The sequence below is a fragment of the Dasypus novemcinctus genome, chromosome 16 (assembly GCF_030445035.2).
Source record: "Dasypus novemcinctus isolate mDasNov1 chromosome 16, mDasNov1.1.hap2, whole genome shotgun sequence".
Taxonomy (NCBI): domain Eukaryota; kingdom Metazoa; phylum Chordata; class Mammalia; order Cingulata; family Dasypodidae; genus Dasypus; species Dasypus novemcinctus.
Window position 1 is genome coordinate 90,984,542 of NC_080688.1, and position 27,147 is coordinate 91,011,688.

General features: G+C 39.0%; 1 protein-coding gene across 8 annotated transcripts in view; it reads right to left on the bottom strand.

Annotated features, from left to right (window-relative positions):
• The window catches only part of FBXO15 (F-box protein 15), a 127,211-nt gene that overhangs the window by 58,260 nt on the left and 41,804 nt on the right, over positions 1-27,147 (bottom strand). For 4 of the 8 annotated variants that reach the window (XM_071208588.1, XM_071208587.1, XM_004466800.5 and 1 more), the window contains one exon: positions 6,680-6,804. The exons of the other annotated variants lie outside the window; for them this stretch is intronic. In XM_071208588.1, the coding sequence (XP_071064689.1) occupies positions 6,680-6,804 (125 nt within the window). The remainder of the gene's footprint in view (positions 1-6,679; positions 6,805-27,147) is intronic. 8 annotated transcript variants of the gene reach the window in all.

Consider the following 27,147-nt stretch of genomic DNA (forward strand, 5'->3'; position numbering starts at 1 on the left):
TCTTGGAAAAATTATCTTCCCCATTGTTTCTGGAATCCCAACACACTGCAGCTTCCTTCCAGTCCCCGCTGTTAGGATTCCTCATGACTTGGCCCTACACCCTATTCTCACTCTATACAATCTTTCTCCCTTAATGGACTTCTGTCACATCCACAACTTAAGTTACAACCAATGGGACTGTGGTAACCAAAGGTATATCTCCAGAGTGATCCTCTTCTCCAAGCTCAAGACCAGGGTATCCAGCTGCCTACTAAACATGCTGGATGTTTCAAAGGTCTGTCAAATTCAGCATGACTCTATCCAAACTCATGATCATCGCAGTAAAACTCCCCCAGGACGCCCTGTCTCAGTGATCGGTGGAAGCATCATCAATTTATTCAGCCATGCAAGCCAGAAACCCAAGAATCTCAAACATCTCCTACCCCTCACCTTCCACATTCAACCCATTACCAAATCCTGTACCACCTAGATCACCTTTTATATATATCCACTTTTTCCATCTCCACTGCCACTACCCTAGTCCACACTACCATTATGCCTTCTCTGAATCATAGCAACAGCTATCAAACTGATGTCCTCCATTCATTCTGGTCCAGTCTCCACTGGTCAGAAGATGAATCTTTACAAAATGCAAGTGTGCCCATGTCCCTCATAGCTGAAAATCCCTCAACAGCTTCCCACTGCTCTCAATGCAAGGAACAAACTCCTCCTCACTGTCTGGCCTGGCTTCTACTGCCCTCTCCAACCTCACCTCATGTGGCATACCACTTTCTGACTGTACTTGAGCCACACTAGCTCTTCCCACTCCTTGAACAAGCCATAAGCCCTCCCTCAAAACAGGGCCTTGTGGGTTCCCTGTGCCTGGAGAACACTCCTCCACTTCACCATCCCTTGGCATAACCATCTCAGCATTCAAGGCTCCGCTCAGTATCAGCTCCTCAGCTGAGCTTCCTGGACATGCTCTCATCTCAACTGCCCATAATCTCAATAGGCAGAAATTCCACTTTTTAGTATTTGAGGACGGAGAGAGCAGCATGAATAGTGATAGGATATTGGTTATTTCATCATCTAGAAAAGAGATGGGGGGACTAAATTAGCAGTGGTAGTAAATGACAGGAAAGAAGAGATTAAAGAAATAGTTACAAGGAAACTGATTAGAATCTGATATCTGGATGTGAGAAGGAAGGGAAAAGGGGGAGTCTAATCTCTTTGCCAATCCAGAAGTGATGATTTGGGGAAGAAGAAAGCATGCCAGGTTTGGACCTGCTAAATGTAAACTGTCTGTGGGGCATATACATCTATCAGATAGACAGAGATACTTGGGGCACCTGAGTCACAGGAAGAGTCAGCACTGGAGAGTCTGATATTGAATAAGAGTATTAATGAGCTGTATTTTTAAACATGTTCTATGCACCAGATACTAACCTAAGCTGTTTACATACACTATATTATTTTAATTCTCATGATGCTATGAAATAGGTCAAGGATAAAATTTTCTCCTAATATCTTTTCAAATATGCCTCATTAACTGCCATTACTTATGTCCTATATTAGTGTTTCGTCAATTGGCATTTAAATGTTTACCCTTAAATATCAGCATAAATGGGCAACTGTATCCCATTGTCATTTGACCTGATTATGGTCAAGAAAAACGGTTGACTCAATACGTGTGTAGCAAAAGATTTATGAAAGAAATTTAAGGAACAAAGACATTCCGAAAATTGAAAAAATGAGATGACTTAGTAAGTGACCTACCTAAAACTGTTCCTGACTGTAGCAGTTTGGTATTGTTTATGAATTCCAAAAGTAGATAATGGATTGTGTTTGTAAACTAGTCTGTTCCTCTGGGCTTATTAGATTGTATTACATTCAGAGGTTTCGCTTTTATTTTATTAAATCAGGATTAGGGCTTTTATTTGACCACATCATTAGGGCAACTTAATTTGAGTTCCCATCTGCCTCCCCACCCCACCCCCTTGGTGGGCTATATAAACAGATGCTCATTCAAAGACAGGAAAGTAAACACATGGAGAAGGAGAACACAGAACAGATACACAGGAAGAGAGAGTACTCCATAAGCACAGCCCCAGGAAGAGAGATGAGCCTGATAGTCTACAGCTGACCTTGTGGAGTGAACAGAGCAGATGAGCCCAGAAAGAAACGAGCCCCGGAGAGTGATGAGCCTTATGCCAGGATACAGCTGAGACTGGAAGAAGCTGGCACCATGGAGCCTTAAGAGGAAGAAGGAAGGCTGAACCCTCTCAGACATCTCCTGCAATCTTGCTTCAACACGTGGCAACAGACTTTGGGTGAGAAAGTACCCCTTATGGGACCTTGAGCTGGACTCTTTAGGGCCTAGTAACCATAAGCTTCTATCCGCCGAGCTAAAAGATGTCTAGACCCAGCAGCCAGGGCCTTCTGGAATAAGCAGTCACCCTTCTAAGTGTTTGAAGGAGGTGGTGCTGTAGCCTAAGATCCTACAGCTGGTAGAGCTATAAGATGAACCCATTGCCCTTCAGGATCCTAACCACTTGTTTAGAAGTCACTTATTTTCATTTCTTAAAACCTCACTAAAATCCACTCCAAGCAGGGAGGAGATTGCTGAGGGAAGAAAGTGAAGCCCTGGAGTGCACTAGTGTTACAGCAGGGGTTCTTAACCAGGGGTCCACGGACCCCCAGGAGGTCCATGGATAGATTTCAGGAGGTCCAAGAGCTTGAACTGAAAAAAATCAACTTATCTTTATTTTCTCTGACCTCTACTGAAATCTAGCATTTCCTTCACTTATGACTGTATGCAATAAATTATAGTATGCATTTCCTATCAAATACAGTTGTTGCGTAGCTCAAAAAATCTCTTACACTGATCCATACTTCGAAATTACGGTGGTTGTTAGACCCGACGCTAGTTGAGTGTCATAAAACTATCTGCTGCTACATTCTGAGAAGGGGTCTGTGGTTTTCACTTGAATGGCAAAGAGGTCCATGGAACAAAAAAGATTAAGAACCCTGGTTTAGAGGAAAGCAGAAGGAATGGCTGAAGAGGCCCCTGCAGGCCTTGACAAGGAGTCATAGGCCCCTCAGCAAGCAACTTCTGTCTCTACTCTTCAGCCCCCTCAGCTACAAGATATCGAGCTGAGAGACCCGCCAAAAACCCCTCCTGGGTCTCCAATTCTTTCCTGTCCTATAAAAGGTCCAAGCATATAACTGGCACATAAAACCCTTTAACAACTTCCTCCTACACTTAAGCCGAAATCCAAATTCTTTGCTATATGGTGAAGGTGCTGCATGACTTCCCCAGCCCACCTTTCTACCTCATGTATGACTCTCTCTCCTTTCCTCAATTTCTAACCCATTCCATGCACAAGAGTGTGCCAAGGTGTCCCAAGGACAAGTTCAGGGGTGGTGCCAGGCCCCAGCAGGACAGTGGAGCCCATACATATAGGTCAGCAGCTTTGCTGGGCTCCCTGAACCCCTCACAAGCAATCTCTACAGAGGACCTGATCTGCTTCACAGAGCAGAGACCATGCCCACCTTACTGCTTCTAGAAGCCTGTTCCTTGTTCCCTACTTTATGTCTGAGCTGTCTGCCCTTCCATTTGGTTCCTTGGCCATAATAAATCACTTTCACCCTTCTGGGGCTGCAGGGGGGACAGAATGTGTTTTAGGGCCTCCCTCATACCTTCTTCCCATGCACCCTCCCATCTTTATTCTCAAGAGAGCTATGCTTCCAGTTTTCCTTTCCTAACCCATCTTTCTTCTCAGCTTGAACTTTCAACTGTATACATCTAAGCAGTAAGCACCAAGGGAAACTCAACTCCCTACAGTAGTAAATCCGTTTACGTCACCTACAAACCATCTACCATGAAGTATACCAGATTCAAAATCAAACTCTGGAGAGTGCAGCACTTGTGCACATGTGGACTGTCGAATTCTTTTCAAGGCCTTTGGGGTTTGTAGGACCCATCAGCTTTAATCACACATTTAACTGCAGAATTCGCTTGCAAACCAGTCAGGGCATCTTTTCTTAAGTCGGCACAGCCACCCACAACATGTCAACCTCTGAGATGCACATAAGCCAGCTCTACTAAACTATTCTTCCATAAAGCAGAACCACAGTTAGATTAAAATATCTAGTTTAAATTAAAATTGATGCCAGGCTCCATATAGATTCAGAAGTAACATTAAAATAAAATAAAAAATGCCAAGGCATGGAAGTAGAAAGTAAAAGGAACAAGGACAAGAAAAGGCTCCAAGGAAAAATCCATCTGTCAGCAATTCCGACAGACAATGAGAAGACAGATTAGGTAGGTGTTTCATTTGAACTACATGGAAGAGTGCGGCAGAGCTACCTTGACAGTGTAACTTGGCTATGCAAAACCACTTGGTGTACTATGTAGGAACCATTATAGAGTGACCATCCTGCCTGCATTCATTACTAACATTTCGGTCACTATAAGCATTCCTAAAATATATTCCATGTTGGAATCTAAGAAAAAGAAACTGATCTTCTTATAATGTAATTGTTTTGTTTTGTTTTTTATTTTAAAAGTTGAATAGGCTACCATATAAAAATTATGAACTGCTATAAGTTGGGCTCCAGGAACTCAAGCTAAAGATACTTTCAATTTGAATTACACTGGTGCTGATAAGTGTTAGAGGTCAGTGTACTTACATAATCCAGTGGGAGAAAATCATTACAGAAACAATAAAATCAAGAGGACAGTGGAGGGCTCTTTCATGACCACCTATTACTTCAAATAACCCAAGACAACAAGTAATTCCCTCTAGTTGTCATTATCATCATCAATATTATTATTGCATTTTCTTCCCCTGGGGACCAGAATCACAGATTCATGTGGCACAGCTTCTTACTAACCTTTGCTCTGGTGGCCATGTTAAGTATCGGTGGAGACTGTTTCTACAATCTTCAGGAGACACGGGGCTTTAAAAATTTTTGTTTTTAATAGCTATAAGTACCTAAGAAATTTTTCTATCTTATGCCCTTGCTTAAATGTTTTTAACTCCTTAAAATCTACTTCTTAGAAAACAACTGTGGTTTCTTTATACTTATGACAATAGGATGCATGGAGTTAAATTCCTGATCTGCATGGCAAATGCAAGGAATGTGGTATCACTTACCTGACTTTTTTTTTCTTTGGGAACTCTATTGATATCTTGGTCTTAATACTAAATTCAAAATTATAAATGACAAAATGCACCTAGACACCTAGATCATATCCACATTCGAGAGCTAAGGGAGAGTACAAGCTTTCGAGGGATTCTCCATCTTCTCCTAAAGTCCAGCTGCTTTGGGAGAAGCTGCCCAAGGACATGCAGTCCATCCCTCATCTGAGGACTCAACATCCAGATTTCAGACCCAGCTGTTCTTCTAGAAGCCTGCATACCAGAGTCATATGGGTTTAGAATCACCTGCTTACAGCTCATTTTGGGGTTCTACCCTCAAACTCTACAAGGGTTGCTTTAAGAAATCTGTAACCGTATCCGCTGCTAAAATGCTATTTAGGATATGTTCATTATGTGGCTGAGTCTGCCCTACACAAAGGCTCATTGGAGTTTCGTTTGTTTTGTCTGTAATGATCAGAGCTGGAATAAACTTTAGTTCTTTTGTATAATTTACTACACTTCCCCCCTTTTCCCAATGAGAACTAAATGACTGCTCTCATTTTGATCTAATGCCAAGAAACTCTAAACAATTTAAATTAGTTTCAAAAATTATACTGACACTTTAGGGCTCACATGTTCATATTCTCCTCTCCTTGGTCCTCAACATCTATTTTTAGTACTTCTTATTTAGTACATATTTCCTCTTAGAAGCCCCATGGAAATTCATGAAAGAAAAATAAAGAAGCCAGGTGTCTGCTCTTAATGACATAAGACAATATTCTTTTGTGTGTGATAAACATAGTTTTCCCTCAAGTTTAAACATTTGCTTACAAATAAATAGGATCCATAAAACAGCAGACAGAAAGCAGCCCCTGAGATAAAACCTAGCGGTGAACAAGTCCTCTCAAGGGGCCACACAGACATGGCCGAACAGCTGTGCGCTCCCAGAGGCCCTTGCATCCCCTGTGAGTAGGGGATCCTGCTCCTCCCACAGCATGAGTGGGGTGTGCTGAGAAGTGGGGGCAGCCCTGGGCACAAGCACCACAGGAGAAATGTGGCCAGTGGGCAGTCTCTTCTGTTCCCCCTGCCAACCCCCAACCATGGTCCCTGCGGCTGATTTCTGACAAAGGTACAAACTGGTGGAACTGGTCACAGAAACCGAATCCCGGGCCAAGAGCTCTGAGCTGCGGTAAAGTTTCAGCCTGTGCGAGAGTAGTGGTGATGTGTCTGAGCTGGCGTACTTATCTGGCCCAGCCACGTTGCCACTCACTCTCCACAGAACAGGTGTTGGGGAGCAGAGGTCACCCCAGCCAGAGGACAGAAACACTGCGGCCTGCCACCCACCACGCCGATGGAGCCCAGGGTTCTGAGCTCCACTACGCGCAAACAAATTTGATGACTGAGTTGACCATCAGTAGCTGAGAAAATGGTGGGAAAATCTTCAGAAACCAGAATAATAAATCCAGGATGTTAAAAAGCAGCATCATACATACATAGCAACATACATTTGTTATTATACAGCAACCAAGTTACTTTGAGAAAAGAAAACAAATTACCTTTATACAGCCCTCAAAAATATCAGTTCTCCAAGAGAGGCCAATTTTTCCAATAAGAGGTAGGTGTTGTGTGTTATTTTTTGAACTTATAACAATGAGCTTCATATATCCATTTTCAATGTATCCTGAAAAGATTTAAGATTGTTTTTAAATTACCATATACCAATGCAGGACTAGCCTATCAAGATTCTTCAGAGTGACCACTCTATAAAGGCTGCCTCATATAGCTAAGTACTAGATTCACAGATGGAGGAAAGCGTTAGCCTAGCTAATTCAGGCCTCCAGCTTGAAGCCACAGTCATGTATCTGAGCTCCAGAGACAGAGAGATTCATCTGTACTGGAGAAAAGTCATCTCTCGAAGGTGAGTCAGGGAGAGATGATTGTGGTGAGTCTGGAAATCCCTTTCCACAGATGGGCACGTTGACAGCTAGAAAGGCAAAAGTTCTTCAGATTTGATTAGGCTAACAGAAGTGAAAACGCTGAACTAGAACTACAGAGCTTAAGAAAGCAGATGCCAGAAATGACAAAGAAGGGAAATTAAATGTGCAGGAGCAGCATGAGGAATGCCCAGAGATGTGAGGGGGCTGAAAGCTGGTGAGTATCCAAGAAAGAAGGGAAGAGTCCAGCACACGAAGCAACAACCACAAAAATCCTTGTACACGCATATCAAAAGTTTGAGATTAAAGGTCCTGCCCCTCCTTGACCATCTTAAAACTGATCTCAAACTCACCACTACAAATGGAACCTTCACGCACTAGCGACGTGCGTTTGGGCTCTCCAAGGCCCCCTGAAGTAGGGGGAGCCTTCAGGGCTGTTGAGCTTCACACGCTCATTTCCAAAAATCCCAGGGAGTGACCGCCAGCATAAGGACACAACGGCACCTTCATTCCAACCAAGACTGCTCCAGACAGGGGGTCCGGAGAGTCAAGGCGGACCACGAGGAGCATGGAGGAGAGCAGATGTTCCTTGAACCTAGGTTATTTACTTTGTGGGACAAAATAAAACCAAAGCCAAGCTGTCTTGGTACCAAAGCCCTGTTCTGAAGATTCTATTCAGTGTTCTCCAACTGAAGGGAAGCCAAAAGATTCAAACCATTGCTTCTCTCGCAGCTTCTCCTCACTGTTCTGTGCCTTCGTGAGACTCTGCAGAGGTAGCACATTACCGCAGGGGCATTTGAGGCATAGCTGCCATGCTGCCATTTTCTGAAAGTCTTAGCTGTGGTCCAAGGACAGAGGCAGAGCACATTTTCTTCGCTGCTGTTGAGTAATTAGCACGAACTGGACAGCCTCGCTTGCCACTCTCCCTAGGTCTATGAAAGGATGCCAGATGACCCTGACCTTCCACAGCAACCACTCGATTGCCATCTCATCAGGGCTGGACTGAAGCCAGGAGGAGGTCTGTGAAAGCTAAGCCTCCAGAGGGGCAGAGTAATGACACTGAGAAAGAACCAGATGTGGCTCTGCTCGGCTCTGTGTGTCCACACAGCCATCTGCAGGATCAAGAGAGGCCCAAAGCCAGCAGCAGCTCTGCAGGCCTGTGTGCTGGCAGCAGAATGGGGTCACACAGAAAACCAGGAGTGTCCCAAAGTACAGATGCCAACAGTATCCAAATGGCAAGTGTCTGAGCTGATAAGCATGAATTCCCTGTAGGACACAAAGACTTGCATTGTGTTATTACCAGATAGCTTCTACTTTAGAAAGACTGTAACATGTGTGCTATTCTTAAAAGGTCAAAGCTCTACCAACCTTTGTGATAGCTTATACCTGTAAGAGAGAAAAATGTTAAGCTCTTCCCACACTGAAACAATCTGTACACAGAATGTAGGTGTGGAAGTACGTGTAAATAAAAGAGTTAATATTTGTGGGTATTTACTGTATTCCAATCATTGTGCTAAGCATTTCATGTATAAAAGAATACTATTAACTAGATATTACCAGTTTTCTGAATTCACAAGTGAGAGACTGATGCTTAGAGAAGCTAATGGTGAACTGCTCAAGGTCATGCCGCTGGTAAATGGTAGACACGTGATTTCAAACCCTGTTCTTTCCTAGACTCTAATTTATAATAGATTAAAACATGTACAAAAGAGAGAAAAGCATAACCTATTAATTTAAATACTAGTTAAAAATTTATCATGTAGATTCAAATTCTCATGAAGCTTAGTTTCCATATCATTGCCAATACAGAAAAGCCTATCTGTAAATTAAGACAGGATGTACTGCAGGATCACTTACAGCTTCTCGACACTTTCGGTACTTACTGAATCTAGAGTCGCATGCTCAGTCTCACATCCCTGACCTTTCTTATCACCAGGACATGAAAGACCTGGGTTCCATCAGTGAGACGCCCTGGGCCAGCCTGGAGCCAAACGTGAGCAACAGGAGGAGGTTACACCAAATGGGAAAAACATCTTCTGACAGTGGCAGAGTTTCTGAAGTCCACTACTTGGAGAATAGGGCAATGCACACAGTGGCTTCCACATATGCAGATTCACAGTCGGGCTCTCTGGCTCTCTTGGACAGACAACACACTCTGTGCTGCTTATTTATTCAGAATGAACACGGTTGTTGGAGACTTTAACCTTGACCTACCCAATTCACAGACTATCCCTATAATGCGGTTAAATTCAATTCAAGGCTCACTATCCCAGGTTTCCAATGACACTGCAGTCAATAAGCATGGCCTTTAGAATCAAACCCTGCTCAGCCATTTACTAGCTGTGTAACCATGGTCAAGCTCTAAGCTGAATTAAAAAAGGATACAAAGAGGATGGACTTTATAAGGTTGCTGTGAGGACTGATGAAACTAATAATAAATATTAACTCAATATAAACAGTACAGCATAGCTTATTATATATACCAGGCTAAGTGTTCTGAACACTTTACATTCATGCTTTCAATAATAATGCTCTACCTAAAGGGCCAAGTCCACTGCCAAGCAAAATGTGAAGATAGATAAAAAATTCATGGATGAGATTTGATATTAAGATGTCCGTTTACCCAAATTGATCTACAGATTTCATGCAATCCAAATCATAATCCCAACAGGCATTTTTTAATAAAAGTTGGCAAGCTGATTCTAAAATTCATATGGAAATGCTAAGAACCTAAAATAGCAAAAACAATATTCAAAAGAAGTAAAAAGTTGACTTCAAGACTTACTATAGACCTACAGCAATCAAAACAGTGTAGGGTTGCTGTAAAGACACACAAATAGAAGAGATGGGTCTAGAAACTGACCCACACTTTTACAAGTAATTGATTTTTTACAAAGACACCAAAATAATTCAATTGGAAAAAAAGTCTTTTTAAAAATGGTGCTAAAAAACCACTAGATATCCACAGAGAGGGAAAAATGAACCTCAACTCTCACACTCTATACAAAATTAATTAGGGATGGAACATACACCAACATATAAAAGCTAAAACCATAAAGCTGCTAGAAGAAAACAAAGGCTGGGATAGAAAAAATTTAAGATAGGATAAAGAAAACAGTAACTACAAAGTAAGAAACTGATTAATAGATGATTTCATCAAAATGAGAAACATCAAAAGACACCATTAAGAAAATGAGTAAGCAAGCCATAGATGGAAAAAATATTTGCAAAACATATATCTGACCAAGGACTGGTATCCAGAATACAAAAACAATTCCTACAATTCAGGAATAAAGAGACAAATAATTTTTAAAAATAAAATAAAAGCAAATAGACTGAGCAATCATCTCAAAAAGAAGATATACAATAGGCTGATAAGCACATGAAAATGTGCTCAACATCACTGGCCATGAGGGAAATAAAAACTAAAACCACAAAAGATTCTACTAGAATGGCTAAAACTTTAAAGCCTAACATTTCATATGTTGCCCAGGATATAGAGCAACCAGAATGCTCATGAATTACTGGTGGGAATATAAAATGGTACAACCACCCTGGGAAACCCAGTTTGGTAGTTTCCTAAACTGCTGAATATAAATCCACCCTATGACCTAACAATTCCACTCCTAGGTATTTAGCCAAGAGAAATGAAATTATGTCCACAAAGAACAACTTTTATAAGAATTTTCTAGCAGTTTTATTCATAATAGCCCAAAGCAGAAAACAACCCAAACTCCCTGTCCATCAACAGGAAAATTTTAAAAATTTGTGGCACATTGGTTCAATGCAATACCACTCATCAATAAGAAGAAACATCATATTAATGCTTGCAAAAGTATGGGTAAATCTCAAAGACATTACACTGAGGGAAATAAACAGACAACAGAGGACACAATATGATTTCATTCATAGGAAGTTCTAGAACAAGCAAAGCAATCTATGTGGAAAAAATCAGAGAAGTAAGTATACATGGGATTTTTTGTACTATTCTTGCAATTTACATAAGCTTGAAATTATATCAAAATTAAGAAGTACAGAAAAAGCAGCAGTCAATAATTGTCAGCTACTGACAGCTGTTATCAGCCTTCCTGGGAAGACCATTTCTGTTGTGCCAGCCACTCTCTCCCGATTCTCCCTGTTACTACGTGTATGTCCCAAATATCTGTCCTCAGAGCTTCCTTTCCATTTCCTCCCTCAGGGTGGTTAGGCTCTCAAAACGTTAATATTCACTGCTGTGGCTGACAGCATCCTTCAACCTACACTAATCCCTTCCTTTTCTAAACGCTACTACACATATTTTAACACTGAACTACATTGAATTGTTCTCTGCATATTAGTTCTGTTTCCTCAACCTCCAGTCTTTCAGAGGATGAAGGTCATGTCTTAAGTCATATAAATGGCACTATTCCAGCATATCATCGATTAGAGTTTATTTTTGCTTCACAAATAGAACATGCAGAGGGTGAAAAGTGAAAATTTGGAGGATGGGGAGAGTGACTGATCGGTTGATTGTTATTCCTAAGGCAAACAGAAAGACAAACAAAGGGGGTTAAATAAGATATAGAGCAGCCTGAGGCAAGAATAACTGAACAGGAGTTAACTAAAAAGACAAGCCCAATAAGGGGAAACCAAATAAGCTAGGACACAAGGCCACCATCTCAGCAACCAACTCAGTAATAGACGATAAATGGAACGGACATCAGTAAGTGACAAACACATGTGTAGAACTTTGCTGAAGAGGTAGGGAGAATCGGGACACTCACAAATATTTGCCACAGAGTAATAGCAATTTAAGGCTGCAGAGAACCGATGCTACAGAGGAATAATTAATGATAAGATGGTATAATCATTAGACTCTAATGATGAAATAGAATTGGTATGAACTCTTAAAAAGAAAAAATCCTAAGTTTCCCCCATTCTCTGTTAGGTGCCTAACATAAATCTGAAGAGATACACATTTGAATAATGGCTTTTCAGTTTTTCTCAACTAACTATTTTTAGATAATTCTGTTATTTTCCAAATCTCCAATACTGATGACATTTATCAAAAGAGGTGAGGTCTATGGACATAAGGATCAGAAATCTCTCTTCAGTTCCTTTTGTTATACAGGTCGCAAAGGTGAAATGAATCGGAACAGTATTGGTGGGAAAGAGGAAAAATAAGACTTTCAAATCTTTATGACAGTTTGCTTCCCGCCACCTTTCAGGCTTGGACCCAAACAATGCCTGGCTTCCATGCCTTGACGGATGTGAGGACCTCAATAAGATCTCCTATAATCTTTTGAGACATGGGAGCTCTACCTCTTTTATGTTAACTAGAATGCTAACAGGCTTATTTACTGGTAGAATTGTTGCCAAGATTGATGACAGTTAATTGAGTTTAAAGAGAATAAAATATGTACTTACAGATTTTTTAAAAATATACTGTTCATTAATTCAATGGTCTCTGAAAATTGCTTTTTCTAATGTTATACTTAAAAGTTCACACTAGTATTTTCACAAGACGCAGTTCTATTCTCCATGATTTTGGACCAATTTTCTCTCAGTCGAGTCCATGAGACTATAAATTATATTTTCTACTCTAGGCACTCCAAAGAAGTTCAAAGAACAGGTATATAGTTATTTGTTGGGGCTAACACCTTGTTTCTGCTTCTTTTGTTAAGCATGCTCCGAGTTTGCTCTGAGTAACACAAGTCAGTTCCTTTGTTTCCAATGGTGACCCCAAGCTCAGAATGGAGCAACCCACACCCCTGGCCACGGCTGACTCTTAGGAAGGAGCCTCTCAAGCTTGGATTCTGCTATCCAGAGCCAGCAGAAGAATTGGAATAGGAGAGAAAAAGACAACAGGCTGTCTGGACATATCCAGTCCTGGTGACAAGCACTGGGCCCAATCATCAAACTGCACTTGAAATAAGACCTACTCTTGAATTTTTCAGCAACATGAACCAATTTAGGTTAGGTTGGGTTTTCTGTAGCTTTCAACCGAAAAAAAAAAAAAAGTACTGAAGTGTTTTTTCCTCTAAAAATAATTTTTTCTTCTAAAAATAATTTTTTGACACAAAGAAAATGTATGTATTTTTTAAGTGGAAGAGGAGTCAATGGGAAAAGACTGGAGCTAATGGAGAGATAAGGGACTAATGATTAAAGGTCACAGAGCAGGCAATAGAAAATCTATTTAGGAATTAAGTTGAGAAGTTAGTTTTGGAGAGAAGAAAGACTCCTTTTTCTCTGAAATTGGAAATAAAAAAGGAATACAAAGAGATTGATGCAGTGAAGATGCAGTGGCAGAGGAAGATCTGTTAGGACAGGAAGATGACAGTTTTTCCTAGCCCAGCAAGGAGTGAGCCCAGGAACAAGGCCTACAGGAGGAAGATGGCTGTGAGTGTTTAGACAGACTTTATGTGAAATAACGAGGGGGGATGACAGAGTTGATTTAAAAAGGCCTAAGCAGCAATGAAGGGTAAGCTGAAGTCTGGGATATGTGTTTAAGATTGTCCCCAAGGAACAGCTGATCATTCAAAAACCTAAGAAAGTACCAGCAAAGTAAATCAGTGCTTTGGATAATTAATGGAAGAAAGACACAGGACAACAAGGTAAGAGATTCTATAGTGCTACACAAAATATGAAATAGCAGGCAATGGAATTCAGGCTGCCCTGCTCAGCAAATGAAGCCAAAACGGGACCAACGACCAAGAAAAATGGAAAGAAAGTCGAGCATTCAGTAGGAGCAAGGAAGGGGTATCCTGAAAGGTAAAGGTAAAGGTTTGTGACCTAAGAAAATGCTCTAAGTTCAATATCTTGGAGATTTAAAGTCCTAACACCAACTAAATTAACACCAGGGGAAAAACTAGAAAATTCAATGTTTCTTATAATATGAAAAAATAAGGTTTTTTATAATACTTTTCTTCCCCAAACTACTTCCTCTAAGCCAGAATTTGGTTTAAGAGATTCTAATTCCACAAACAATTTTCTTGAAAACAAAAATATAACAAAGTAAAGAACTCATATCCTTCCTTTTGAATTGTGTGGCAGTTTTATATTATTTATGAATTCCAAAAGATAGATTATGTTTGTAAACTGGTCTGTTTCTCTGGGCGTGATACCCTTTGATTGTATTAGATTCAATTAAGATGCCTTGATTAAATTATTTTAAGATTAGGACTTGGATTCGATCAAGTCATTAGGGCAATGCAGGGTTGATTCACTGCCCCCTTGGTGGGCTGGTGAAACAGGTTCTCACATGGAAGTAGACACACAGAGGAAAACACAGAAGGGAGACAACTCCTTGGACACAGCAGAGGCCCCGGGAAGAGAGATGAGCCTGAGAATCTATAGCTGACATTGTGAAGAGAACAGAGCAGCGGAGCCTGGAAAGAAAGAGGCCCCAGGGAGAGAGACAAGCATTATGCCAGCCTACAGCTAAGATCAGAAGAAGCTGAAACCATGGAGCCTTAAGAGGAAAAAGGAAGACTAAACCCTTGCAGACATTACCCACCATCATGCATCAATACAAAAGAACAGACTCTGGGTGAAAAAGTACCTTTTATGGTACCTTGAGTTGGACTCTTTAGGGCCTTGTGACTATAAGCTTCTACCCCAAATAAATATCCTTTATAAAAGCTAACTAATTTGCTTGACTAATATAAATGGTTGAGGAGGATTGGTATTAATTCTTCTTGGAATGATTGGTAGAATTTACCTGTCTAGCCATCTGGTCCTGGGCTTTTCTTTGTTGGAAGGTCTTTGATGACTGATTCAGTCTTTTTAATTGTGATTAGTCCATTGAGATTATTTCCTCTATAGTCATTGTAAGTTGTTCATGTCTTTCTATGAATTTGTCCATTCCATCTAGGTTGTCTAATTTGTTGGCATACAGTTGTTGATAGTATTCTCTTATGATTGCTTTTTATTTCTGCGAAGTCAGTAGAATGCTTCCCCTCTTATGTATGATTTTATTTATTTGCATTTTCTCTATATTTTCTTTGTCAGTATAGCTAATTGTTTGCCAGTTTTATTGACCTTTTCAAAGAACCAACTTTTAATTTTGTTCATGCTCTCATTTTGTTTTTTTAATTCTTGATTTCAGTTATTTCTGCTCTAATCTTTATTTCTTTCCTTCTGCCTTGCTTTGGGTTTAATTTGCTATTCTTTTTCTAGTTCCTCCAGGTGTGAAGTTAGGGCATTGATTTTAGCTCTTTCTTCTTTTTCAATGTATGCATTTAGGGTTATAAATTTCCCTCTCAGCACTGCCTTTGCTGCATCCCATTAATTTTGAAATGTGTGTTCTCGTTTTCATTCAAGTCAAGATATTTACCCATTTCCCTTGTATTTTCCTCTTTTGATTCACTGTTTAAGATTGTCTTATTTAACTTTCATTTATTTGTGACTTTTCCAGTTCTTTGCCTGTTATTGATTTCCATTGTATTCCTTTATGATCATAGAAGATGCTTCATATAATGTCAATCTTTTTAAATTTATTGAGACTTGACCCTAAATATGGTCTGTCCTGGAAAACTTTTTATATGTACTTGAGAAGAATGTATATCCTGCTGCATTTGGGTGCAATGTTCTGTATGTGTCTGTTAGGTCTATTTCATTTCTCCTATTATTAAAGTTCTCTTTTTCCTTATTAATATATTGTTTAGATGTTCTGTGTATTGATGAGTGGTGTGTTGAAGTCTTCAGCTATTATTGGAGAGGTATCTATTTCTCCCTTTAGTTTTATCAGTGTTTGCCTCGTGTATTTTGGGACACAGTGGTTAGGTGCATAAATATTTATGGTCATTATTTCTCCTTGGTGAATTGAACCTTTTATTAATATATAGTGTTCTTCTTTGTCTCTTGTAACACCTTTGACTTAATGTCTACTTTGTCCAAGATTAGTATAGCTACCCCAGCTCTTTTTTTGGGTACTATATGCATGAAATATCTATTTCTGTCCTTTCACTTTCAATCTTTTTGTGTTTCTGGTTCTAACGTGAGTTTCTTGTGAACAATATATAGCTGGATCATGCTTTTTAAAAAATCCGTTCTGTGAATCTGTGTCTTTTGATTGGAGAGTGTAATCCACTAACATTCAGTATTATTACTGTATAGGCAATACTTACCTCAGACATTTTGTCCTATGGAATGACATATCTTTTTTTTTTTTGACTCTCTTTTTCTTTATTGCAACCTCCTTTTCTATAGAGTTGATCTTTTGTGATGTATCTGACTTATTCCTTTCTTATTTTTGTTTCTGTATGGTTTTAAAATATTTTCTTTGTAGTTACCCTGGGATTTATATTATACAACCTATATCTATAAGCTACCTAATTTTAAAAGATACCGAGTTATCTTCAATAGCATACAGGTTCTCTACTTCCATTTCCTTCTGTTTCCCCTCTTTATGTTGTTTTTGTACCACATTATGTTTTGTTTGTCCATTATCAGGAAATGTACCTTTTTCTTATTCAGTTGTAGTCTGACTCATAGGAATTGTATATTGAGGGCACAGTGCTATTGAGTTTTGCCTTTACCCTTATAGTTACCATTGCTGATGCTCTTTATTTTTTTACACTGCTTCTAGCCATGCTCTCCTGTCTTTTCCTTTCAACCTGCAGAACTCCCTTTAGTAATTCTTATAGGGCAGGTTTATCATTGACACTCTCTAAGTTTCTGTTTATCTATGAATATTTTAAATACTTTTTAAAAAAGATTATTTAAGTATATCACCCATACACAATACACAAATAATAAGTGTGTAGTAATACTTGTGAACTTACAAAACAAATATACATAACTACAAGACTCATACCTTACCCTACCACCAATACTTTGCATTGTGAAACATTTTTAACTAATGATTAAAGAGCATTCTCGAAATATTACTACTAACCAAAGTATTTTTCCCCAACCCACCCTATTATTATTTTATCATTTATACATGAACATACATAAACAGTAAGTATATAGTAAAAGTTGTGAGCTTACAAAGCAGACATGCATAACATCATACAGGGGTCCCAAGCATCAACTCACCACCAATACCTTGCATTGTTGTGAGACATTTGTTGTAAATTATGAAAGAATATCATCAAAATTTTACTATTAACTATAGTCCTTATCTTACATTTGGTATACTTTCCCTACAACCCACCCTATTATTATTTATAAAATACATTTTATGACAGAAGTTGTAAACTTACAGAACAATCATGCACATGTACAGAATTCCCAACCAACACCCCTCTATCAACACACCACACCATACCACACCATGGTGGAACATTGTTACAGATTATGAGATAATATCAGATTATTACCAAGTTCTTAGAGTACATTTGGCATACTTTTTCCATACACTCCCATTATCAACATACTATATCTTTGGCATAAATGCATGAATATTTCATTATTTCTCTTAACCACAGTCCATAGCCACTCCAGTTGTATTTTTCCCCTGCTTCTCCACATTCCCACCACCTACAATTGTGCCGTATATCTGCTTTAGCTTACCAAGGACACTCTTGCACCTGTACCATCAACCACAATTCTCATTCACCTCTGGGTTTACTGTGCTATTCAGTCCCTAGATTATTCTCTAGCTTTCTGTTATTTGGCATTTTTATCCTTAGTCCACCATTTTCATCCACATTCCCATTTATAAACCAGCTTTTACTCACTATAAAGTGTTAACATCAACTCTGTACATTTTCACACTTTCACAGTAAAGCTAGTTAAAACTTCTACGTACATTAAACATCAGTAGTCCATCTCAGTCCTTCTCTTATCTCCTGTAAGAATCCATCATCTGCCACCAGATCTTGAAGATATTTTCCTACATTTTCTTCCAGAAACTTTGTGATTCTTGCTTTTATATTCAAGTTTTTGATCAATTTTGAGTTAATTTTTGTATAAAGTGTGAGATAGAAGTCCTCTTTCCTTCTTTTGGCTGTGGATATCTATTTCTCTGAGAACCATTTGTTGAACGGACTGTATGCCCAAGCTGGGTGGGTTTGACAGGCTAGTCAAAAATCACTTGACCATAAATGTGAGGGTCTGTTTCTGAACCATGAATTTGGCTCCATTGGTCTATGTGTCTGTTTTTATGTCAGTACCATGCTGTTTGTTTTTTTTTTTAGCTAGGTAATATGACTTAAAGTCCAGAAATGAGAGTCCTTTAACTTCATTTTCCCTTTTTAAGATGTTTCTGGCTATTCAGGACCCTTTATCCTTCCAAAGAAATTTGATAATTGTGTTTTCTATTTATGTAAAAAATGCTGGTGGAATTTTTATTGGGGTTGCATTGAATCTGTATATCAATTTGAGTAAAATTGACATCTTAATGATATTTATTCTCCCAATCTGTGAGCACAGAATGTTCCTCCAATTAGTTAGGTTTTTTAAAATTTCTTTTAACATATGAGTTGCAGTTTTCTGAATATGAATGCTTTACATTGTTGGTTAAGTTTATTCCTGAATATTCAGGTTTTATCTGTCATTTTCTAATTTTCACCACTCTTTTGACAACTTTTAGTTATGTTTATTGATAGACTCTTCACTCCTAGGCTCTCTTTCAGGGCTGTCCTGTATTTTCTTCTCAGGCTGTAGCATACCCTTTAGTGTTTCTTACAGTGTTGGTCTCTTGGTTAAAAAATCTCTCAGTTTCTGTTTATATGTGAATATTCTAAACTTGCCTTCATTTTTGAAAGACAGTCTTGCCAGATATAAGATTCTTGGCTGGAAGTTTTTCTTTTGCACTTAGATATATCATACCACTGTCTTCTTGTCTCCATGGTTTCTGATGAGAAATCAGCACTTAATCTTATTGGGTATCCCTTATATGTTATGCATTGCTTTTATTTTGCTGCTCAGAATTCTTTCTTCATCTTTGGTATTTGACATTCTGATTAGCATGTTCTGGGAGTTGCTCTATTTGGATTTATTCAGGTGGGAGTATGTTGTGTTTCTTGGATGTGGAAATCTATGTCCTTCAATAAGGTTGGGAAATTTTCTACCATTTTTTCTTCAAATATTCCTTCTGCCTCCTTTCCCTTATCTTCTCTTTCTGGGACACCCATGACATGTATGTTTACACATCTCTTGCTGATGTTTAGTTCCCTAAGAACTTGTTCAATTTTTTCTATTCTTTATCTGTTCTTTTGTATGTTTGCTTTCAGAGGCCATTTCTTTAAGTTCACCAATCATTTCTTCTGCCTCCTCAAATCTGCTATTATATGATTCCAGTGTATTTTTTATTTCATTTATTGCACCTTTCATTCCCAAAAGATCTGCTATTTTTCTCTGGGTACTTTCAAATTCTTCTTTGTGCTCATCCAATGTCTTCTTAATATCCTTAATCTCTTTAGCCATCTCATTGAATTTGTTAAGGATATTTGTTTCAACATCTAGGATTAATTGTCTCAACTCGTTTTTGTCACCTGGAGGCTTATCTTGTCCTTTAACTGGGCCATATCTTCCTGTTTCTTGATGTGGATTGTAATTTTTTGTTGGTATCTTGGCATCTAGCTTACTAGTGTGTTTATTCTGGGTGCAGTTTCTCTCTTTAATTTAGAACTTTTTTGCCCTTTCTCCCTTACTAGTGTATACTAGGAGCCAAGGATGTGGTTGGTGCTGTAAACTGTGGAGCCTCAACCTGCCCTCATTGCCCCAGGGACGAATGAAGCCTCTCCCAGTTTTCTCCTTTGCCAGGGGCAGGGATAGAGCTACAGCTGAGTGTAATAATCCAAGTCATGTAGGCCTAGACTGCAGTTTCCCAGAGAGACTGATGAAGCTTCACTCCCCTTTCTTCCCTGCCTGGGGTAGGGATGGAGCTGCCAGTGTGGGCAGCAGTCTTTGTTGTGTAGGTCCAAAATGACTGCAGTTGCCCCAGTAGACATCTGACTATTCAGTCTGTGCCAGCTGAAGGTACCTACAGTTACCTGGAGAGGTTGATGCAGGGCCCGCCAGCCTCCTCCCTGCTAGAGGTGGGGCTGAAACCTAGGCTAGGGCTGCAGGTTGATCTGGGTGAAAGAAACCGGTCTCTACTGTCACTGATTTTCATTCAGCCCGGCTTCCTCTCATGCTGGGGGCATAGTCAAAATGGCGGCTACTGGCCTCTTTCTGACTTGAACAGTTTCAAACTTTAGCTATTCTTAGGGTTACACTTTAATCAGCTGAATTTGCTAATCAGTAGCTGAAATTGTTGGCCAACCTTCTCTTCCTTGCCTGTTTTTGGGAAGTGGAGCTTCCAGTTCCAGTCACAGAATAGCTCCTGAGGTGGCTTGTGCTGCCAGTGGAGGATGGGCACTGGCCTCTGTGGTATGGAGTGCTCTATTTACACATCTTTTCTGCAGATGGGCAGTCTCCTTCCATTTCAAGTATGTTGCAGGATGTTCTTCTGGAACCCCCAAACAATGCTTCAGATAGCTCTGGGTGATTACTAACTACCCTGTAGCACGAGCTGACTCTAGCTCCTTATTTGCCACCATCTTGTTGGTTGTCACTCACTCATTTTTGAAGTACAGTTTTGCTTGCTAAAGAACTTTTGACTGGCAGTTTTTCTCTTTTAGTACCTTAAATATATCATAACACTGCTTTCTCACCTCCATGATTTCTGATGAGAAATCAGCACTTAGTCTTATTGAGATCCCTTGTATGTAACAAATCACTTTTCTCTTGCTGCTTTCAGAATTCTCTCTTTATCTTTGGCATTTGACATTCTGATTAGTATGTGCCTCAGAGTAGATCTGTTAATGTTTATTCTGTTCGGAGTACTTTGCACTTCTTGGACATGTTTATGTTTGTCTTTCATAAGAGTTGGGAAATTTTGGGCCATTATTTCCTAATTATTCTTTCTGCCCCTTTTCCTTTCTCTTCTCCTTCTGGGATACCCATGACATGATGTTTGCATGCTTTATGCCATTACACAAATACCTGAGACATTGCTCAATTTTTTCTATTCTTTTATCAGTTCTGAATGTATGATTTTGATTGTCTTATCTTCTAGTTCACTGATTCTTTCTTCTGCCTGTTTTAAATCTGCTATTGTATACCTCTAGAGCATTTTTAATCTCCATTGTTGTGCTTTTCATATCCATAATTTTTCTTTTCTCTTTAAACTTGCAAGTTCTTCTTTATGCTCACACATTGTCTTCTTAATATTCTTTAGTTCTATATCCACATTTTACTCCATCTCCTTCAATTGATTTAGAAGATTCATCTGAACTTCTTTGATTAGTTATTCTAAATTCTGTGTCTCCTCTGAAGTTTTAATTTGTTCCCCTGACTGAGCCATATCTTCCTGTTTCTTAGTATGGCTTGTACATTTTGATGGTGTCCGGGTATCTGATTATTTTTGTGTGTTAACTCCGAAGGTCACATTCTCCTTCTTGCTATGGTTTCATTGTTGGTTGTTGTTCCAACCCAGCTCCTGAAGAGCATGGGTCGCGGTGGCAGCAAAACCAAAGGACACACTCAGCACACTGTCAGACAAGAGCTTTGTTTATTGGGACTTATGGACACGAGAGGGTCTCTGAAGGCAGTGGTGCAGAGAAAGAAGGTAGCGCTCTGCAAAGAGGTGGGAAAATGAGGGGCAATCTCAAAACAAAGACATTTCATAACATGGCTTCTGCTAGGGTCACATGAAGCATGTAAATGGGGCCTGGTGATATTATTGTAGGAAGGAAGTGCACAGCCTGGAAAATAGTACAGTCCATGATACCATCTGCATGTTGTGCTGTGAGGAGGTTTGTTACTTTTTAACTTGTGTCCTGGGGCATGCAGGTGACTGTGTGCTGTGGGCTGAGTTTTCTTTAGGGGGAGCCAGTGCTAGGGTACCCATTGGACCCCCACAGTTGTCTTTGTTTTAAGGCTCTTCTTTGATGTTTGGTCCAACTTATTCTGGGTCTTTTGAGTAGCCCATGTTCAGATTTTCTCAGCTTTTCTTCATCTCTTTCTTGCCCTGGATATGCAGTATAATTTTTAAGATTGCATTTTTTGTGCAATTGCTTCACCTCCAGAAGAAAGTGTCCTTTTCTCTGTTCCTTTTCCAGAAATCCTGATCTATTCTGTTTGTTTTTTAGTAAAATCCCACCCCTTTCTATTCCCCTAGCTCCTGTGATTTGTTTAAATGCTCTCCCTCACTCAATGTCCTCTTTTTCCTCACACTTTTCAATTTGGGGTCCCATCCTATCTTACAGCAGATCAGTCTCTTCCCCCCACTTTTTTCCCCATCAGGCTTTTCTACCTCCAGTCTCTTTCCCATGAGGGTGTCCTGCTCTGGGTACCCAGATGGTATCAATGCAGAAAGGTGGGCCAATCTAGAAAGGTCCACTTTGCGGTTAGGTTGCAGCAAACAGGGACTGGACTGAGTGAGCACACCTTTTGCCAACAGTTCTGCTGCAGTCTTTCTCTCTCTGTTTTTTCCCGTGGGGACCCTTTTGGTTGTGGCACTCCCCAGCAGTTTATGTTCTGCCCTTGGTCTCTGCAAACTTGGGTCCCTGTGCCTGGAGAAGCATGGGGTTCTAACTTGCTGCTATGATTGGCTCTATTGTCTGCATCCGTGGCAGGAAGAACCTGGGCTGTGCTGCCTTTGCATGGCTTCCAAGCTGTGCTGGACCAAGTAAGGGGAAGGGGTCTAGACTTGCAGCTCCGGGAAGAAAATATCCTACCTGTTCTTGGAGAGTATTCCTGTTTCTTTGGTTCAGCATTTGTGGCATCCTTCTCCAGTCTTGATTGTCCTCCAGAAGTCTAAGCAAATGGGACTGGTCTTTTTTTTCAGTTGATTCTGAGGGTAGACTTTTCCAGGGGATGTCTTACATCGCCATGTTGATGATATCATTCATACTTCCTTTTGATAAACATTTTTAAAAAATTATACCCAGCCTTTAGGTTCTGATGCCCTTCCCTCTGAGGTCTGTTCCTCTGCTGAGAATCACTTCCTTTATTGTATTACCCACCAGGCAAGAAGATACTTCAAGGTTAGCTTTGGTATTTTAAGAAAAGATATTGCCCCTCCCCCAATAAAAAGCTGCTTACTAATGAATGCTTATCAAAGATGTCTTTTCTTTTTTTTGTTTTTTTGGTTAACATTATTGTTTATATTTTAGACTATACAAATTTCTAAATTTTTAGTTTCCTTATGTTTTACATTATAGCTTACATTTTAGTTTATGGACTTTTATACACTTCAGATGTAAGTTGACATGTCCGTTATTGCATGATCTTGTGGAGCATTTCCATTGCCCCCAACTTGCCTTGCTTCTATCCATGCTATACCTCTCTCCCCCTCTCCTGAGGGCACACCATGATACTCAATCTTCTTGTTTATTTTTATCTATTTATCCTTTTAGATGTTTTAATAATCACTTGGACAGATTTTAAAATATCTTATTTGGATTTGTTTCATATAAAATTTGTAAATGGATTTAGATGGAATTAACTTGTTTTCATCTGGGGTTTTGTAATCTGTCTCCATTTATTTAAGTTTTCCCTCATTACCCTTAGGAAAAAAGTCCTTTGAATAGCTTCTTTACTTTCTCCAATCCATTAGTACTTTCTTTTTGCATTTCCATTTTGAACAATTTTGGATTATGTTTCTATTACTTTTTAGATTTGCTTGATATTCTACAGAGTTTTTGAAATATACTTTTCATTAAAATACTGATTAAATAATATTTAGTGTTTATACAGAAGACAGGATAGAAAATGTTGAGGGGGACAGAAATAAGTTATGGACCTAAGAAACGGAACTAACTACTTTTTCCTGCAAAAATGTGGGGTGGTTCAACTCTTCATAGCAGAACCTGATAAGCCCAGATAACCTCTCTTTAAGGAAATCTTTAAAAATTTTTGTTTTTTCCATATATTTCTTGTATATAGCATGTTATATCATTTTTCTTGTGATTCCAAAGAAAGGTGACTTTTTTGTATCCTTCTGTTCCTTGATATTAATTGCTTTGCATGATTCTGGGTCAGATTGTCCTCTGCACGCATTTATCATAACAGGTAAGGCATTAGAGGTAATGTAATCCTTTCTGGGTGGTGATTACCAAGAAAAATTAGAACAGGTAATTCATGATAGCATTTTTATTAGTAGTTGTTAGTACATTTTTTCTGTTTTGTACATCTGGTCACTATGAAAAATAAGACCTTTATGGAAGTACTTTTCTTCTACTTTTGCATTTCTGGACTTATATTTGAGATGTGACTTCAGTTCTTGATTAGTTCATTCTTTCTGATCATTTGAATTCCTCCCGCCTGTGGCTTGCTTGCTGTCTGCTCTCTGTGTCCATTCACTCTTCGTTCTCCTGTGTGTCTGTATTTTATTTTTATTTATCCCCCCACCCCTTGCAGCTTGCTTATTGTCTGCTGTCTGTGTCTGTTTGCCGCGTGCTTTTCTGTGTTTTTTTACTTGTCTCCCTTTTTGTTGCATCACCTTGCTGAGTCAGCTCTTTGTGGTGCTTGTGGGTTGGTGGCTCTCCATGGTGGGTGGGTGAGCCTGCCTTCACAAGGAGGCCCCGGGATGTGAACCCAGGGGCCCAGCTGATTGAGCCACAGCTGCTTCCAATTTGAATTTTTTAAAAGACCATGATCGAGTGGAATTTATCCCATATATGCAAAGTTGGTTCAACATTTTTAAAATTTGATAAATATACCATATTAACAAAATAATGGGAAAAATAAAGCTTTCCTTTCAAGACATGGAACAAGACAAGGATGACCACTAATCACCACTATAATTCAACATTGTGCTAAAAGTTCTAGTTAGAGCAGACAGGCAAGAAAAAATAAATAAAAGGCATCTAAATTGGAAAGCAAGAAGTAAAACTTTCACAATTTGTAGGGGACATGATCCTATATATAGAAATTCTGAAAAAATCTACAACAAAATGACTAGAGCTAATAAACAAATTCAGTAAAGTGGCAGAACACAAGATCAACACACAAAAATCATTAGTGTTTATACACATTAGTAATGAACAACCTGATGAGGAAATTAAGAAAAAAATCCATTTACAAAAGCAAGTATAGAGAATCAAATATCTAGGAGTAAATTTAACCAAAGATGTAAAGGATTTACACTCAGAAAACCTCAAAACTTTGCTTAAAGAAATCAAATAAGATCTGAATAAATGGAAGGGCATTCCATACTCATGGATTAGAAAACTACATACTGTTAAGGTGTCAATTCTACCCAAAATGATTTATAGATTCAACATAATCCCAATCAAACTTTCAACAGCCTACTTTGCATAAATGGAAAAACCAATTATCAAATTTATTTGGCAAGGTAGGGGGCCCAAAATAGCCAAAACCCTCTTGAAAAAGAAGAATGAAGTTGAAGGACACACACTTCCTAATTTGAAAGTTTATTACAAAGTTTCAGTGGTCCAAACAGCATCATATTAGCACAAGCATAGATATCTAGAGCAATGGAATAAAATTTAGAGTTCAGAAATAGACCCTTGCATCCATGGCCAATTGATTTTTTTTTTTTTAAGTACCTAGAGCCAGGTATTGAACCCAGGACTTCGTAGCCGTGGGTAGCCGGCACTCAATCACTGAGCCATATTAGTTTCCCTGAGTTGGTCTTACCATTTGTTTTGCTTGTTGTTTGTTTTTGTTTTTTTAGGAGGTACTGGGAACCAAACCCAGGACCTCCTGTGTGGGAGGTGGGCACTCAACTGCTTGAGGCACATTTACTCCCAGTGGCCAACTGATTTTTAACAAGCCTGACAAGACCATTTAATTGGTGGAAAGAAACAAATGGTGTCGAGAGAACTGGATATCCATATGCATAAAAAGGGAAGGAGGTCCCCTATCTCACACCATATACAAAAATTAACTCAAAATGGATTAAAGACCTAAATATAAGAATCAAGAATATAAAACTCTTAGAAAAAAATACAGGGAAGCATCTTCAGGAAATTATGTTAGGTAATGGTTTCTGAGAATTTATATCAGAAGTACGAGCTAAAAATGAAAAAAGAGACAAACAGGATCTCATCAAAATTTAAAACTTTTGTGCCTCAAAGAACTATATCACAAAAGCAAAAAAAAAACAGCCTACTCAATAGAAGAAAATATTTGGAGCACATATCTTACAAGGGTTTAACATCCAGGATATACCAAGAAATCTGACAACTTAACAATAAAAAGACAAAAAAAAAAAAATTTAAAAATAGGCAAAAGACTGGAATAGACATTTGTCCAGAGGATATACAAAATTAAAAAGTACACCAAAAGATGCTCAACACTATTAGCTATTAGGGAAATACAAATCAAAACCACAACAAGATACCATTTCACACCCACTAGAATGGCTACTATTTAAAAAAAAACAGAAAATTACAAGTGTTGGAGAGGATAGGAAGAAATAAGAACACTCATTCATTGCTGGTGGGAATGTAAAATGGAACAGTCACTGTGGAAGAGAGTTTGGCAGTTCCTCAGAAAGCTAAGTATAGAATTCCCATATGACCTGATTATCCCTCTACTAATTCTATACCCAAAAGAACTTGAAATCAGGAACTCGAACAGATATTTGCACACCAATGTACACAGTGATATTATTCACAAGTGCCAAAACATGGAAACAACCCATGTGTCCATAACTGATCAATGGAGGAACAAAATATGGTATATTCATACAGAGGAATAATATTTTGCCTTAAAAAGGAATTAAATCCTGGTTCATATGACATTATGTTGAGTGAAGTAAGCCAGACACAAAAAGACAAATAACATATGATCTCAAAATGAAAAGTTTAATAAAGCAAAGCAAATCAGAAAACAAAAACAGAATAGTGAATGTGACAAGGCATTCCCTAGAAGAACTGGCAGAGCTTCACAGAAGGTTAATGACACTGAGGGAAAGGCACATTCTGCACCTTATATAAGAAACTGGACATTCTCACATCACAAACACAACATTTGATTTTGACCTTTGCTCGCTGAACAAAACTATAGTGCATAAATTACAGACTTATCTGGAAACCTCCTGATGTTACAACAATTGGACACATCAAAATCTACTGGGTTTTTTGGCGGGAAGGGAGAGGAGGGGAGTGGGTTGTGATTTTTTGATTTGTATGAAGATACTCAGA